Source organism: Lissotriton vulgaris, chromosome 12 (assembly GCF_964263255.1).
Source record: "Lissotriton vulgaris chromosome 12, aLisVul1.2, whole genome shotgun sequence".
Classification (NCBI taxonomy): domain Eukaryota; kingdom Metazoa; phylum Chordata; class Amphibia; order Caudata; family Salamandridae; genus Lissotriton; species Lissotriton vulgaris.
Window position 1 is genome coordinate 771,900,845 of NC_141700.1, and position 17,925 is coordinate 771,918,769.

Here is a 17,925-nt window from a genome sequence, read left to right on the forward strand (position 1 = left end):
GTACCCAGGGAGGTGGGTGGGCGCATGAGATTCTACATCTCCACATGCAAAGAACAGATGCATACTGGGTAAGTAGCATTTTCGTTTGAGGCATGTGAGCTGTAGATCACATGCTTTGCATAGACTATACAGAAGTCTCCCCGAAGCAGTGGCTATCCTGTAACCACTGGAGTTGTCAGAAATAACGTTTTAAGTACTGCTTGACCCACATTAGCTTATTGTCTTGCTAACACATCTACACAACAGTGAATTTGTGAGGTGTAGACCATGTTGCAGCTTTGCAGATATCAGTAATAGGGATATTTCCTAAGAAAGCCACATTAGCCCCCAGCTTGAGAGTGGAATGTGCTCCAGATGTATTGGGATAAGTGGACACCCCCCCCCCCCAACCCCACACCTGCTTCTGTATGTAATACATAGCTGTCATGTTGTCGGTTCGGACTAGTTCAGCTTTGCCAGACAGGTGATGTTGAAAAACTCAAAGAGCCATGGGCTCAAAGCCCTTGCACTATGTGTTGTTGAAGATGAGCTTCCAGCCAGTAAGAAATGCGTCCGCTGTTAACAGTCTATGAACGGCCATCCTTTTGACAGGTTTTGTATGTTCCACCACTGCAGAGAGCGATGAGTGCAGCCGCTTACCAACACTAGATCGGTTAATAGACTGTGTGACTGGTTCCACTGACTGGCTAAGCATTCTTGAAGTGGACGCATGTGTAACCTGGTGTGGGAAACGATCATGATGCAAGATTCCACCATTCCCAGCAGTTGCATAAACACTCGAGCTGGAAGTGACTGAGTGGCTTGAAATTTGAGACTGAGCGCCTGAATGTTGCGAATTCTGGCTGAATTGGGACACGCTAGAGTCCTTTGAGTACCTAGAGTGGCTCCTAGGTAATACTGAATTTTGTTTGGCTGAAGAGGTCACATTAACACATTGACTGAAAACCCTAGCTGGTGAAGCAGCTGAATGGTTACTGAAGTGTGCTTGCGACATTGCTGTTATGTGCTGGCTTTGATAAGCCAGTGGCCCAGATAGGGAGAAACATGTATGCTTTGTCTTCAGAGATACAGAGCTACCACTGCAAGACATTTTGTGAAGACTCTGGGGGCAGTGGTAACTCCGAATGGGGGCACCTTGAATTGGTAGTGTTGACCTGCTACCCCAAACTTGAGAAATTTGCGGTGAGCAGGATGGATTGAAATATGTAAGTAGGAGTCCTTTAAATCTCGAGTAGAAAGAAAGTTGCCCTTTTGTAAAAGATTCAGAAAAGGGGGTGGTGATGAACAGAGTGTCTGAATTAAGCAGACCACTCTTACCCAGTCCGAAGATCAGGGCTTGATCCATCACCGTTTTTTAGCTCACTGCACCATCCCAGCTCAGAACTTGGCTATATGCAAATTAGTCTGACCCTGGCCCAGTGCATCATGGGAACAGGGCAGACCAAACTACCAAGCCAATTCTTATACTGGGAAGGAAACAAGCTTCCGGGGACCGGTTTCTGGCATTTCAGCCGTCTTCGGCCCGGCTTGCTTGAATCCAGATGGTGCAATGAGCAAGGGACTCACATCTGAGTATACCCTTCCACGCTTATGGTGGACAAAAACGATTCAGAAAAGGGGGGTGGTGATAAACAGAGTGCCTGAATTAAGCAGACCACTCTTACCCAGTCCAAAGATCAGGGCTTGATCCATCACCGTTTTTTAGCTCACTGCACCATGATGTGTCTATTAACATCGCTTTTTTTTTTTTTTAAATGATCACACTGTTAATAGGCTTACTGTTCCATTTCTAACCTCTAGGGTCCAGACAATCAGGCCACCTATTTAATTGAATTCCTAACCTCTAGGGTCCGGATACTCCTGCCACCTATTCAAACTAACATGCATTCCCAGCATGTTACACTGTCCGTCTATCTTTGACACCTATTTAGACACCTACTTAGGAATGATCCTTTAACAGCGCTTCCGATTAGTGCCTCAGCTGTGCACATGCGCGTTTACATCGCGCTTCCTATCAGTGCCAGTGTTTTCGCGCAGGCGCGCCTTCACTCGCCATCGCGCATGCGCGTCTTTAGCAGTGGCACAATTCAATGCACGCATGCGCGGCTCGCCTTGATTCAAGCCGAGCGCGCAATACCGGATCTCTATGCTAAAAACTCCGTATTTGGGCATTTCCCGAGTCTCATTATTCAATTTCCCCAGACTAATTACTAATTAGGAGAGTATAAAAAGGATACCGGCGCAACCAACGCTCACTTCATCGGAGCAGCGTTGAGGGGAAGGCAGGCGACTAGCTTTTGCAGTAACCGTGAGTTGGGCCTTGACAACAAGTACAACTTTGGTGCTTGAGTTAGTTTGTGTCTACAACAAACTAAATCCCACTAATTAACTTTTTTAGGTTGCTTTACTGAGCAGTATGGAAGGGTCCCCCAATAACACGCATAGGCTCATGAGGTTATGAGTTAGAGAACTATAAGTAAGCCTTTCAACCTGTTTCTCTCTCTTTCTACCTGAGTAGAGAGAATTTCCACATTGTGATTGTATGTCTTTATGTTGCTGTGTAAGTCTACGTTTATTTTTATTTTTTCAGGGTTCTTTGACCCTCATTTTGGGTTCACCCCTTTGCACTAAGAGAATCAGTTCTTTTCCCTTAGTTTGTGAACTATAGACCATTGTGTTTATTGTGCTTTCTTTCTACAGGTTTTCATCAAACGCCAATTGGGCGCAACGGAACACACCTATACATAAACATTGTTAGGTACATTACATATTGCTGTAATTCTTTTTAAAACACTTTTACATCTACATGTGAGTAAGGTGAGGATATGTGCTTATCCTTGTCCTGAAAAAGGAGCCTCGTGCTCCGAAACATGTTGACACCTTGAGGTGGTTGTAATACCCTAATACGTATTTTTACAACCCCATTCTGCACCCCCTTTTTTTAATAATACCAGCCGAGGATTTAATAAAATTCTTTTTCACCTACGTGCCAGGTATTTTTTAATCACTCAATTTCACCTCACCTCACTCACTTCTTCTTTAGCAACACCCCCCCCCCCACATAGTTCACTACTTAGTGCTCCTGCGTAGTCGTGAGTCGTAGCACGCCACATCCCGTAGAGGGGTGCGAAGGCCCCGATGATGAAGCATGACACTAAGGGGCCTGTTGGTGTGTGAGGGGCATTTAAACAACACTGTGTGTTCCCCATCACTTTAGGGACCACTACCACTCTGAGTGGATTCCACTTTGTTTATTCGAATCAGTGTTATAGTCATGCCACACGTCTTCGGGCTGATTGTCATCATTGTCGTCCCCATCCCAATCACCCTGATTGTCAGGTGTGTGTGGAGAGGAGTACTCCGGTGAAGTTGGCACAGGTATAGGCTGGGGTAGAGAAGGTGAAGAGTAAGAGGAGGGGAAGGATTTGTCCCAATGGTTCTCTTCTTCAATGGGATGTGGCGTTCCTCTTCTGTAGTAGCACCCCTCTTTAAAGTCACTTTAGTGGAAATATGTCTAGTTTTTGGATGTGTAACTAGAATTTTCTGTTTCGGTTCCGGATTGTTGAGCGGATCACCAAAAGCATGCTTTTTAGGGGACTTTGGAGTCTGTGTTGCGATGTAAAGCTCACATGCCCCGAACATAATATTCTAGGCACTTCTCTCTTCCGCCTCAATCCGCAAAAGTGCCTAACATATCCACCACTCAAATCACTTCCATATTTCACAATACTAATTTACCACTATTCGTTCATGGGTTCTGGAGTAGTGTGCTGCTCACCAAAAAAAGCGCTTCAACGCCTTGTAATTGCTATATAGATGCAATTACAATATGTATGGAAGTAGGTGTCATGAGAGCGGTCTGCAGGAATAATCGCAGGCAAGTTCAGCAAACATTACTAGGCCTTCGTAGAGGGAATATGACTTCCAAGAATGCAATTGGGGGATAGGAGGTGCAAAAAGTCACTGAGAAGTCATAGGGCATACTAATTTGTCATAACCACACTTTCTCTAAAGTTATAAAAACAATCTTTTTACATTTTCAATCTGTATTTGACTGTATAGACCCAATCCTATGGAAATCGCAGAACCTCCATTGACAGTCAGTCATAGGCACCTTAAGTATTTATGATGTGCAACAGAGACCAACCGTTTAGATACAATTTCCCATTAGCATCCACATACATCCAATATAGAGGCTTCCAGATAATCTCCCAAGGAACCCCCTGTAATGCAGTCAGTCATCTTCACCTGCTTGCTGTGAAGCTGAGGTATGTAAGTCCCACATGGAACCTGAATCTGGCACAGACATCGACCTGTTCATAGATGGAATAATTCCTGGCTCTCCACTTCTGAAACACAAAAAGATCAAAACTCATTAGGGTTATCTAGATCATGGTAAGACAAAAGCACAACTTTTCAGAATTTTTCATTATTTCTGCCATGGAGTGGTATAAATGAGTTAGAATTGAAAAAGGACTGAGGCATTCAGTTCCTCCTCCTTACAAAAAAAGGGTGGGTGGGGGGTGGGGGTAATCTACCTGGCCATTCCCTTCCTCTTCTTCCTCATCTGATTGGTCTTCACCATGTTCAGATGTGTGGTCATTCGCATACCCAGCCAACAGCTCCTGGAGCTTTGTTTTTGTGGGATGGGACCCCATACCTATGTTTTTAATTTTACATAGGGTCCTTACCACCTTGAAAGACAAGTGAAGGTAAGGGGTTAGGTCAAGCTCCTCAACTTGGTCCTCTATGGCATTGTGGTTATTTTCACTAACAGCTGGATTCCTGTTTTGAGACTTTGTTAAAAAAAAACTTCTAACCTAAGCCAAAGTGACTTTATTTTCCTAAAATTCTAAAGAGACTTAACCAATCCCTAACAAGACTTTTAGTAATTCTTCAAAAATGCAAATTTGAAGAAAATCTGAATTCCAAAGACAATATAAGAGTTCTGTTGTGTGATCAGGAGGTAACCATGTAGTCCATTAAATGCAAATTTGTATATCCCACCGCTGATCCATCGATGTAGGAAGCTGGCTCAGTATATAATATACCAAAGTGAGGTATAAAGTCCACAGAGTCCAGTGGAACCCCAAAGGAAGGCAGAGGTTAAGTTAGATAGCTCCCTACTCTCCATTTGTTGTAGTGTGGTCGAGCAGTAAGGCAGTATCAGAGGACAGTGTTAAGTATTTGTTGTACACATTCAGCAAATGAATTCACACACTCAAAGACTGAACTTCGGACGAATTGTTTTTGTATAAAAATATTCTTTTAGTTATTTTATTTCCTAGAACCAAGCAAGCCTGGCACACGTAAGTGATCAATACTTTGCCGTAAATATACAGTTGTAATATAGTTTGGTTGGTAATTGTATATGCACTTTGTTTTGACTTACAGAATTGGTTCAGAGAAATGCAATAATTAGTAAATCCAAAACATAGATTTGAAAGGGATTTTCAGTAAAATACCAGGTAAGTTACTTTTTGGACTACTTCTCTTACTCAGAGTAGTATACCAGGATACTACTTTGTGACATTTCCTGAAAACAGGTAAGTAAAATAGTTTTTCTTAAATAGCACAATTTTAAAGAATTTCTTTAGGTTTTCAAACTTCACACTTGGAAACATTTCCAGGAAAAACAGTCAATGTTATCCTATGGAGGAAAATAGTAACTGAGTATCTGGAAGTGGGAGTTAAGGTTCTGGGGGTAGACTCAGGGGTTCCCCAGGGTCAGGGATGCACTCTTGTTACACCCTCAGCTGCACTAGGGCAGCCGGGTGTTGAGTGCCGACGCCCAATGTTATCCAATGGGGGTAGGGGGTCTCTGGTTGGTGGCTGGCTAGCTGAGCTTGTGGGAGCCAAGCTCCTGGTGTTAGGCTCAGGACAAAGGGGGATCCGGTTTAGCACACAAAGTGCATCCACAGCGGCGCAGGGGGCGGCTGGGTGCATGGTGCTGTTTTGGCGATAGGTGCCCTTTTTTAAATTGGATTTTCGGTTTTGATTTTTAGCTCTGGGCTTGGTCCAGGAAGACTTCCAGTAGGAACCAACAGCTGGGCAGGAAAGTTGGAGGGCTCGGGGACATAGGTGCACCGAAGGTTCTTTTCTTCAGGGCCCACAGCGGCTGGATGCAGGGGTGTCTTTTGGTTAGATTTCACCTTACCCGGCCACTCCCGTTTGGGGGAGGGTCTGTCTATGCAGAGGCTGCAGGTGACTTTGCGGAGTTCCTGGGGGGTCAACCCACAGTGGACTCGGACTTAGGGGCATTGGGGTACCTCACTGAGGGCCAGTGAGCCTCTAACTCTGGCCGTAGGCAACGGGTGCAGTTGTGGTTCCAGGCACTGAGTTTCTTTTTCCTCAGCAGGCTCCAAGTCTTTCTTTGGTGTTTCTTCTGAACAGAGCTGCTGTTTTCAGTGCAGTCATTATGGTACTTTGGAGTTCGTGATGACAAACAACCAAACTCCCAGCACCATATACTCTTAATGGCATTACTGCACTGACAATGTCAAAGAATTGACTTAGACACTGTAGGGGTACAGGGCTCATGTACCTGTACCCTCACCACTGGTATAGTGCACCCAGCTAGAGGGGTGACTGATCCAGGGCAGTGGTTTTAAGGCATGGAACACAGGGATGTGTGCCACGTTGACTCTTCACTTTGTTCTGCACCAATACAGGACCTCTAAGGGAGGCACAATAAGTGCTGCAGCCCTTGGAGGCCTTCCCTGGTCACAGTGCCCTGGGTACCTGTGGTACCATTTAACAGGGGCTTATTGGTGGACTGGCCCGGCCGCTGGCTCCCAGACCCGCAACTGTAAGAAACTGGTTCTATATATACTGCATTAAAGTGAGGTACAGTGTGTATAGAGTCCAAGGGTCTGCAGAGGTAGGCAGAAGTTAAAGTTAGATAGAACCTTACTCTCTTAAAGTGGTAACTTGGTCAAGCAGTAAGGCAGTAGGAGAGGACAGTGTTAAGCATTTGATGTACACAGTCAGCAAATGAATTCACACACAAGAACTGAACTCTAGGCCAATTGTTTTTGTATAAAAAAAATATACTGTTTTATTTGTAGAACCAAGCAAGCCTGGTATAAGTAAGCATAAAAACATGTTTGCAGCAATGGGCGGAGTCGCCCGAACCCCCGGCAACGTTGCGCGAGCGTCAGGGTGACTCAGAAGAGCAATGTGGCCTCTTCGACTTCTTGTGCCTCTTACCTGAGGACTTTGAGCCCGAGGAGTGGTGTTGACTCTCCGAGCGGTGATGACTTAGGGCCCGCGACCGGTCCCTTGACCTCCTTCCAGACCGGGACCTCGAACGACGCGGGGCCAACAGACTGAGCTCAAGTCGCTTCCGGGACCGCTCCCGCCTAGCCTTCGACATCAAGGCCTGGCAGTCGGGGCACCACTCGTCATCGTGGTCGGGCCCCAGGCAATGTAGACACCGGCGATGGGGGTCGGTAACCAATAGTCTGTTGTAGTTGACGCAGGGTTTAAACACAGGCATCCCTACCGGCACCATCGGAGTCGCGCGACTTCGAAAATTGATAAAAAATTAACGAAAAAGTTTAGTCAAAAAATGACTAAGGGTACCACTTTTGCCTGATCGGCGCTTGCTGGCACGAAAAAAAAAAAAAGAACCAACGTTAGCGCACGAGGGCGGTCACCAAATACTCCGGCGACATCATCCGGGCACCAACAACGCAGACGACTGATGCGGAGCCGCAGACGACTCCTACCGACGCGCAGGGGTACGGCTACGCAAAAGTTTCCTGATCCAGTCTGACGCCTGGGGATATTCTAAGGTAAGGAATCTAATACTAACCGGTTTCTTTCAGATTCTATTCTTCATCATAGGGCCGGTTTTCTAAAAGGTCGAGGGACCACTCAATCTTCTCCGAGGCCTAGCCCATGAGATTAAATCTCAGGCTCCAATCTAGGAGGCAGGCACCTGCCGGTGTCTGCATTCATCTGGCTCCATGTCAGGGTCGGTGATGACAATGGGGAAGGCGCAGCCAGCAGCATCCGCATCGAAGCCCAGGAAGGTCTTGATGGCACGACTAGCGTCAGTCTGGAGCCAGGAATGAATACCTAAGGGCACTCCAGGGCCAGAGCATCCAGCGCTGGACCTGAAAGGGCCTCTTCCGACCCTGCAATTATGAAGCTTATGGCCTCAGAGTACTCCTCGAGTTGGGCAGTGGTCGTTTCAGCCTCCAAAAATTTGGGGAGGCACAGAGCCGGCTGAGGCTCCCTAGTCAGCCGACAGGGAAATGTCAAAGAGAGCTTCAACTTCTTGCTCTTCTACTTGTGACTCCTACCAGTGTGTCCGCAGACTTTGAATGGTAAGAAGACGACTTTGTGCTCTGCAAACAATGCTAGGACCTTCCCCTCAACCAGGACTTCGACTTCCACAGTCACATTCCGGGGCGTTTGCAGCTTCAGGGACTACTCACTCAAACCCGTCGGGCCATGCTGTGGCAATCGAGGCGTGATTTGGTGTCATGGTCGTGCACAAAGCACCACAGACAGACAAGGTGCAGGCCAAGTCACCGACAGGAAATTCAGTGCTTAAAACCAGACCTGCGTGAAACATCTTGGCACACCAGGAGGTTAGACCACAAAAATAGTCGACAAAACGTTGAAAAAAAGCCTGAAAAAAACAGAAGGTAGCTCTTCTTCGGATCAGAACCTGCTGGCGTGGACAGAAAGGAATAGGTAACTTACCCTGTAAGCATCTATTCGTAGTGTGTAGTGCCATAGATTCATATTCTTTGCATGCTCCTGCCATCTAGTGTTCGGTCAGACTATTACCAGTTGTTTTTCTTCTAAGAAGTAAGATTCAAGAGATATAGAGCTGACTCCTATAGTCTGTATTGCGCATGCTCCTCTACTCGTTTGTTAGATTGTGTTTAGCTTACAGGGTAAAGTAGTGTGGCTCACTGGTTAGAGGCCGCAGACCCGAGAGCAGAGGACGGCCCGGGACCAGGGTTCGATTCCAGGCGCGGCAGGTTTCTGGACCAGGGTCAGCGGACGCGATAATTCTCTCGCCTCGGTGCCCACTCTGATCAGCGATCACACTCGGCAACTCTGGGCATTAGCTTGCCTCATCTTCACTAACGGCCCCACCAGACCGCCGGGGATGCCTGGTCTCACCCTGGAGATACCCATTAAGGGACCATCTCTCAGGGAAGCCAGGAAGGGTTTTGCAGCGGTCGAAGCGCCTTGGGACCCTACGGGTAAGTAGTGCGCTATATAAATGCCAATACAGGGTGAGCGTTAGAAAAAGGAGCAGTATAGCGGCAGAGAAGATGAACATACAAGTGAATGTTATAATAATGTAGACATTTTACTAAATAAGTACATATTTCAACCAAAGGTTGCAGAGGAGGATGGAGGGTGGATGCATATGAATCTGTGGCACTACACAATACGAATAGATGCTTACAGGGTAACATATTTCTACTGTAGCAGGTGCTGCCTTTGGATACATATGATTAGCATCAAATGTAAAGCAGTGCTCTCGTAAGCAATGGTTAGCTATTGGTTGAGGTAGATGCTTGAATAAGTGTTTGTAATACAGCTTGACCCACTCTAGTTTGTGGATTAGCTAGGACACCAACACAAGGTTTTGTGAATATATGTGGGTTATTCCATGTAGCTGCCGTACAAAACATCCTCCATTGTTATGTTCCCTAGCAGTTGAGGCTCTTTTTTATGTGGAGTGAGCTCTAGGAGTTAGTTGGTGTAAGAAAGTGGCTCTGTATGTACTGGACCAAAGTAAGGTATAGTGTGTACAGAGTCCACAGAGGTTTGGCAGAGGCTAAAGTTAGATATAACCTTACTCTCTAAAGTGGTAGCTTGGTAGAGCAGTAAGGCAGTATCAGAGGACAGTGTAAAATATGTGTTGTACACACTCAGACAGCAAATGGTCTCACACACTCAGGAACTGAACTCTAGGCTAATTGTTTTGTATTAAAATATATAGTTATTTTATCTTAGAACCAACAAGGTATGTTATGTTATGTTATGTTAACCCTTTGTTGAAGCGCAAACAGCTGCCCCAGCAACGGAGCGTCCCGGCGCTGACCTAACCAGTACCTGAGGGTTGGGTGGGATAACCAACAGAAGACTAGATGACAGAAAAGAGATGGGTTTTGAGTTCCTTTCGAAAGGCAGTCAAATTGGTTAGGGTGCGGATGTGTAGAGGCAGGGAGTTCCAGAGTCTTGCCCCTAAGACTTTGAAGGAGCGTCCGCCCATTCTACAAAACCTGGTTTGGGGGACCGTCACGAGGTGTTGTCCCAGTGAGCGCAAGGTGCGCTGGGGAGTGTAGGGTACAAGGAGCGGGCGTAGAAGTTCAGGGCAGTCTGAGTTAAGAATTTTGAATGCAATGGTAAGGGTTTTGAAATGAATTCGGGATTCAATTGGCAGCCAGTGCAAATTACGGATGGTGGCTCTGGCAGAGCACCTGCGTGGGAGGCCAACCACAGCTCTGGCGGCCGAGTTTTGAATGCGTTGCAGCCTTGCTAGTTCTGCTTTATTTGCCCCCAAGAATAGAACATTGGCATAGTCCAGCCGGGCAAGGATCATGGATTGGATAATAAGTTGGCGGGTTCTGGAGTCAAAGAAGCCGAGTATCGAGCTAAGGCTCCTCATTAGACCCACACACGTAGCTGCCACTTTCTTTGTGTGGGACTGAAAGTTGAGTGAGGAGTCGAGCCAGACACCTAGGTTCTTGACAACATTTTTTGGCACGGGGGTGGGGCCAAGCAAAAAGGGCCACCAATGATCGCTCCAGTGGCTGGGGTTTTTGCCAAGGAGAAGCACCTCCGTTTTCCCGGCGTTCAGCTGCAGGCAGTTGCGCGTCATCCACTGTGCAACTGCCGCTAGACCATCCCTGAATTTAGTAGCCGAAGATGATGGGCCTTCAGAGAGTGTGATGACCAGCTGTGTGTCGTCGGCGTACGACACCAGCGTAAGGTCCCACTCTTTTGCCACTACTTCGAGAGGCTGGACGTACAGATTAAAAAGGGATGGGCTTAGCGCCGATCCCTGGGGACCTCCCTGTTCGATGGAATGGGGTTGGGAGATGTAAGGTGGGGCTGAAACTCGAAAGGACCTGTCCTTTAGAAAGGACCGGAACCATTCAAGGGCTAGTTCATCGATCCCTATGGCCTCAAGTCGTTTCAACAGGATATTGTGTGAGACCGTGTCAAAGGCCGCGCTGAGATCCAGCAGGATCAGCGCGGCACTTTGACCAGCGTCCAGGACACCTCGAAGGTGTTCGGTAGTGGTCAGCAGGGCCGACTCGGTGCTGTGACCTGGCCTGAAGCCGTTTTGGGAGGGGTCCAGGACGTGGTTTTGCAGCATGTGATGGGATAGCACTTTGTTTACATGGGCTTCAGCCAGTTTGGACGTCCAGGGGAGCAGCGAGATGGGTCTGAAGTTTTCTGGCTTAGTGGGATCTAATGTGGGTTTTTTAATGATAGGGGAAACCCATGCAGATTTCCAACAGGCGGGGACCACAGCTGAGGAAAAAGAGAGGTTGAGTAGGCTGGCAAGCGAGGGAAGGAAGAAATCAAGTGAGTCCAGGAATTTAGTTGGTCTCATGGGGTCTGTGGGGGAACCAGACTTAACCTGTCTACACAGTTTAGCAAGGTCGTCGAGGGATATGTCGGGTATTCTTGACAATTTCGACATATCAGCCGCCGAGTTGGGAGTGTTGATGGGTACAAGGTCATCTTGCGGAAAGGAAATATAGATCTTCCTCACTTTTTCAATGAAAAAGGTTGCAAGGTCTTCGCACTGTTTCGAGGAGGTAATGTAGGAACCTGGGTTGGAGACTCATCAAAATATACTTTCTCAGAATTAATTACTTTAGTTTAAATACTTTGCAAATAGGCAATAGACTTTTAAGTACAGTAGTTACAGCTGTTGCAATGGGCAACAATTTCAAACACAATGCAATATTGAGCTCAATGGGAATTTCTAGTTAAATGCAATTAGTTACTTTATGGATTACTTTTCTAACCACAGGACTTGATCCTAGATTCAGTCCTGGGACATCTCCTGTAAACAGTTGAGTGAAAGCATTTTGGTAACAGTAGTGATTTTTTAGTAATATTGTATTTTAAAAGTTGACAAACTTTTTTCACATAGAATCATCAATGTTATCCTAAGGGGGGAAATTCACTTAGCAGATAAGTAGTGTTATCGTTACTTTTTCTTACTCAGTGGTGGATCCTGGATCCAGCACTGGAACATCTCCTGTTAACAGTTGAAAGAATGCATTTAAGTCATTCAGCCGATTTTTAAGGAATATTTGTAATTTGTGAAAACCAGACAACTGGTTCCTATGGAAGGAAATACAAGTGACTGGTAAGTACGGTTAACATTACTTTTCAGGGTCAGTGCTGGGCTAAAAGATGCAGCACTGGGTTCCCTCCTGATCACAGGTGAGTAAATCGGAATTCGTTGTTCAGCTGATGTTGGGTGAATATTTTAAAGTTTCAAAACTCCACACTTAGAAGAATTTCCAAGTGAAACCAGTCAATGTTACCCTATGGAACAAAAAAGGGATAGGTTTTGGGGTAAGTTCTCGACTGGCAGAGTTACGGTTCTGGGAATAAACTATGGGGTCTCTCAGGGTCAGGTAGGTACAGTAGGTACACCCTCAGGGGCACAGGGGTAGCCGGGTGCAGAGGTAGTAAGGCCCAATGTAATCCAATGTGAGCCAGGGGGCCTTCGGTTGGTGGCTGCTGGCAAGCACGCCACGCGGCTATGGGAGCTGGGCTCCTGGTCACTTGCTCAGGGCAAATGGGGAAGTAGGTTAGGACCAAGGTTGCACTGCCAGGGGCACTCGGGCGGCTGGGTGCAGGGTGCTTATGAGCCGTTGGGCGCTCAATGTTGTTCAATGGAGAACTTGGAAGGTGAACAAAGGCTGCAGGCTCAGGGACGGAGATCCTTCAGGAGCGACCAAAACTTTGAGGGATAAGTTGGGATCTTGGCGGATAGGTAGACACCCAGGAGTAGGGCACAGGGGGCCGTGGGGCGCCGGGGTGTCTTGACGTTGGGAAATCTTACCCTCTGCTGGTCACCGTTGGAGGGGTCCCTTGCTGTGAGGCTGCAGGCGTCGTCGATGAGGGTCCTTGGGCACTGGATTTCAAGTCACAATCGCCAGGGGGACGTCCTCAGGGTCTTTGTTCACTCAGTTACAGGCCGGGCTCGGTAGGTGCAGAGTGTGCGGGATTCGCGGTTCCTGGTTGGCACCAGGAGTATTGCTGTTTGAGCAGAACCACTGCTCATGGGAGCACAAGTCTTAAAGAGGTTCAAGGCAGGCAGGTACTCCAGGGGTTTCAAGGTTGCTGTCCGCAGGAGACGCCGGGATTAAGCAGGAGCAGGTTCAAGGATCAACAGGCCTGTAGGGCTGGGGCCAAGTCAGTTGGTGTTGTCCTCGTTAGCAGCTGCAGGCAGGTGTTCTTCTTGGTCTTCTTTCTTGTTTGCGAATCGGGATCGGAGACAGAAGGTTCGGGGTGCACCTAAATACTAAATTTAGGGGTGTTACATGAAGGAGAAGGGCAGGAACCAATGGGTCCCTGTCCTGGGGTGAGTACACTCCCTAGCCTGCTCCTTTCCTGTGGGAGGGGGGCAAGAGCCTATCTCTGATTGGAAAGGGCTACTTATCCTCAAGATGGCCGGAGTCGTGCTTCACCTCGCCTCTCCCACCTGAGGGGTGGAGTTGGCACAGGCTGGCACACCCCCTTTCCTCACATACGGTTTCCCGCCAGAGTGGGGGTCAGAACCGGTGGGGGCCAGTTGCTGGGTATAGCAAGAGGTCTGGAGAAGCTCACAAAGGCTGCCTTTGAAGCTTCCCCTGCCCATCCTGGGGGAGGAGACCTAGCACCTCGCCCAGGACGTGCATTGTTGCAGGCCAAGGAGAGCGGATGGCTCTACCCAGGGGTCGAGCAACATGTCTGCTGTGTGCCTAGGCAGCCTCTCAGACAAGACGTGGATTGTAGATTAGGTTCAGGGGGCAACTCTAAGTTGCCCTCTGTTGTGCATGTGGCATTAAATCCCACATTGGCATCAGTGTGGGTTAAATGTGCTGAGAAGTTTGATATCAAACTGGTCAGTCTTCAGTGAAGCCATCATGGTGCTGTGGAGTTCGTAATGACAACCTCCCAGCATAATATACTCTTAATGGCAGCACTCAACTTACAGTGCCCAGGAATGGCCCTGGGTACAGTAGGGGCACAGGGATCATGCCCCTGTGCCCACACCACTGTCACAGTGCACCCAGCTAGAGGGGTGACTGATGGATGCCAGGGCAGTGTGGTTGTGGGCTTGGCACACAGGGATGTGTACCATGTTGACTCTTTGTTTAGTTCTGCGCCAAGATACTCAGCCTGCAAAGGCAGTGTGTGTGTGTGTGTCAGAGTTCAGGCACCCTAAGGGTGGCACAATAAGTGCTGTAGCCCTTAGGGGCCTTCTCTGGTCACAATCCCTTGGGTCCCTAGGGTACCATTTACCAGGGGCTGACAGGTGACCAGAAATGCCAACTGGGTTTTAGTTTCAACACAGTTTTAGGGAAGGAACAGGCCCTGGGCACCTGGTTGGCAGGAGCCCAGGGCAAACTCAGTGAAAGCACATCAGCAATTCCGCAAAAAGTGGGGGCATACCATGCACGAAAGATGGCACTTCCTCACAGTTGGCATACTTTTTGTTTTGAGATAGGAAGTTTGAAAACACCGCACTATTAATCTAGCTATTACTGCTTTGGATATAGTAAGTCCTTGTGGTTTTGAAAAATGCAATAAGAGTATTCTTTCTTTTAGTGTGAAGAGCTTTTTCTCCTTCTGAATCCGGTTTGGGGAAGAAAACTGGTTTCATATGAATGAAGTGGTTCAAAAGCTGGCCCCAATAGTCTTCTGAGCACAATACTGAAATTTCAGATTGCCACTGGTGAGGTGGAAGGGCTCTTTAACCAGTGCACAAATGCCTTAATTACTGAAATGTTAAAAAGTGACATATGTCGCCTGTTTTGCATGTAAGCAGCTAGAGCTGCTAAAAGAAATGTGTTACTTACCTGTAACTGCAGTTATCCAGTATTGGTGTCTTTCATAGATTCACATGCCTGAATCATTCCCCGTCGTCGAGATGGGAATCCCCAGTGCATAAATAAATTAATGTCCTATTAGACATATAGAGAAATAGGCCCAATGGCCTTACATTAGTAATGTAAATGTAAATGTAAATTGATAGTTGTATAGCGCACTACTCACCCGCAAGGGTCTCAAGGCGCTTGTACGAATACCGCTGTGGAACCCATCCTGGCTTTCTCTGTGAGGCGTCCACTCCTGGGCACCCCCAAGGTGGAGGCCAGGCATCCTTAGCATTGTGGAGGCCGTTGTGGAGATTAAGCAAGCTATTGCCCAGAATTGCAGAGTGGGACTCCATGATTGGAATAGGCACCGAGCGAGAATGATCACGTCTGTGAAATTTTTGAGCCCAAGACCCGCCGAGGCGGGGAATTGAACCCTGGTCCCGGGCTAGATCTCTGCATCAGGGTCTGCCGCTCTAATCATTGAGCCACACTTAGTAACATATCCATGTCCTTTTGTAGAAAGGATCAAACTCTAGAGAAGAGCCAATCAGCTATCACCTCCCTCTAGAACCCTCCTGGAAGGAGCTCCTGTCCCTCAGATTTTCAGAAGCACCGTGCTAAGTGAGTGCACTACTGAGAGAATTAGATGAGTCCTTCCAGGGGAGGCGGGAGGGTTGCATGTGACTCTATGAAAGATACCAATACTGGATAACAAATAGTTCTTACCTGTCAGTGTAGTTTTGCAGCTTGAAGATCTTTCTGGATTCACTATGCTGTGCATATTCCGTGGTCTTGTGGTTGGGTCCGGATTCGTAGTCTTTTCTTTGGTTTTTTTTTTGTAGCCCAGGTGGGCGTCGGCGTCACCCCTCCTCGGGTGCATTTCCGGTGACGTCTGCATGCTTCCTGCGGAAGCTCCCAACCTTGGGCGCCATCTTCGGATTCTTTTTTCCATGTTTCTTTCGTCTCAGAAGTGATGGCAATGTTCTATGTAGGTGAAACCTTTTTTAACCGCTTTGTACATAAAGTCCTTTCTACTTTTTTTTTTTTTTGACCAACTCTTCCCTCTCCAGCCTCATCTTTCTGGCGGAGGTGGGTGGGTTCGCTAGTAAATCCAGAAAGATCTTCAAGCTGCAAAACTACACCGACAGGTAAGAAACTATTCGTTTTGCAGCGTGAATCTTTCTGGATTCACTATGCTGTGCATAGATTTTGTAGCGGCTTCTAATTTCTGTGGCGGCTGGGTGGAAGATGAGCTTTGGTTTTTGAATATGTGCTGGAGCACCTTTTGTCCGACTTGTGCTTCCTTGTTCATCTGAACATCCACGCAGTAGTGCTTTGTGAATGTGTGCACCGAAGCCCATGTTGCCGCCAGGCATATGTCTTGTATGGGTGTGTTAGCCAGGAAGGCTATTGTAGCACCTTTTTTCCAAGTGGAGTGGGCACGTGGCCCCTATGCTAGTTCTTGCCCTGCCCTTTTGTGGCAGAGTTGAATTGTTTGCGCGATCCATCGTGCAATAGTGTTTTTAGTTACTGCCTTTCCCATGAAACTGTTGGCGAATGACACAAAGAACTGTTTTGTCTTCCTGTGTCCCTTTGTCCTCTCGATGTAGTGCATGACTGCCCTTCTGGCGTCGAGGGTGTGCAGAGCTCGCTCTGCGCTAGTGGTTGGTTTTTGGGAAAAAACTCGGTATCTGTATGGACTGGTTCATGTGGAATTTGGACACCACCTTTGGCATGAAGTGTGGGTCGGTCCTCATCACAACCCTGTCATTGTGTATTTGTATGTAGGGTTCCTGTAGCGTTAGCGATTGAAGCTCGCTTACTCTGCGTAAGGACGTTATTGCAACCAAGAAAGCTGTTTTCGATGGGAGGAGCCAAGCTCGACAACAAGATGGTCGCACGTTAGCTCGGCTCCGCCGTCCTGCCTGCTTAAATTCTAATATCCTGTCGCTTATCCTGCCCAAAACGGAGAACAACTTACATGCAGAGCTTTGCAGTCACTTACCGTCCATCCTGGTGGGTCCGGTGCTCGGTGGATCCACAGCGGCGTCCTCCCGGAAAGTGCGGCCTCTCCGGGGTTGAGACCGGGGCCTCGCCCTCAGCTAGTTGCCGGCGAGACGGTGTCGGCGGCGGCCTCGGGGGGAGGTATGGGGCCGGCCGAAAGATGCCGATGTGCGAAGAGCCCGAAGGCAACTGAACGTGCCCGGGACACCCGTCCGGTGCTCCAGAGGTGGTGTGCAGCAAGTTGTGGGTTGGGGACGCCGTGTTTGGTGGCTCCCCCCTTTGTTGCCGTCCGGCCGTACCGGGCTCCTTCCCTCGGTGGCGAAGAGGGATTCGGGCGGAGCGCTGTCGCCGGCGGGTCCCCCACTTTTGAGGTCACCATTTCAGCGTTGTGGGTGCTGCTTATTTGCTTGAGGGGGGTCCCGCCGGGGTTCTGCTGTTGAGCTGACCCCTTGAGACGATCCCGAAGAGACGGCGTAATTGTCGCAAAATGGCAGCTGCTGCCATGTCCTGTGCAGGGTCCCGGGATGCCGATTTCTTGCCCTTGTACTCCGCTTGGACCTGCGCTGGTGAGCTCGAACCCACGATTGGCGATGTCCTGCAAGCTTTGAAGACCTGGAGGTCGACCATGTTCCGGGAGTCCTGTGTGTAGGGGGATGTAATGGCCGCCATTGCTCCCGGGTCAGCTTTTGAGGACGTGGATGGGTCCGGCGAGGTCTTTGATTGTTCCCCGCCTTCTGGTTGGGGTAGCGATGATCCGATACATGAGCGGGTGGAACCGCTGGTGTTCATTGACACTGGTATGCACGGTTGCTGTGAACAGTTTCTGCAT

General features: G+C 48.2%; 1 protein-coding gene across 2 annotated transcripts in view; it reads right to left on the reverse strand.

Annotated features, from left to right (window-relative positions):
- Positions 1-17,925, reverse strand: part of GIGYF1 (GRB10 interacting GYF protein 1) — a 1,483,862-nt gene that overhangs the window by 474,110 nt on the left and 991,827 nt on the right. For both annotated transcript variants that reach the window (XM_086946110.1, XM_086946109.1), the window contains one exon: positions 4,249-4,349. In XM_086946110.1, the coding sequence (XP_086802236.1) occupies positions 4,249-4,349 (101 nt within the window). The remainder of the gene's footprint in view (positions 1-4,248; positions 4,350-17,925) is intronic.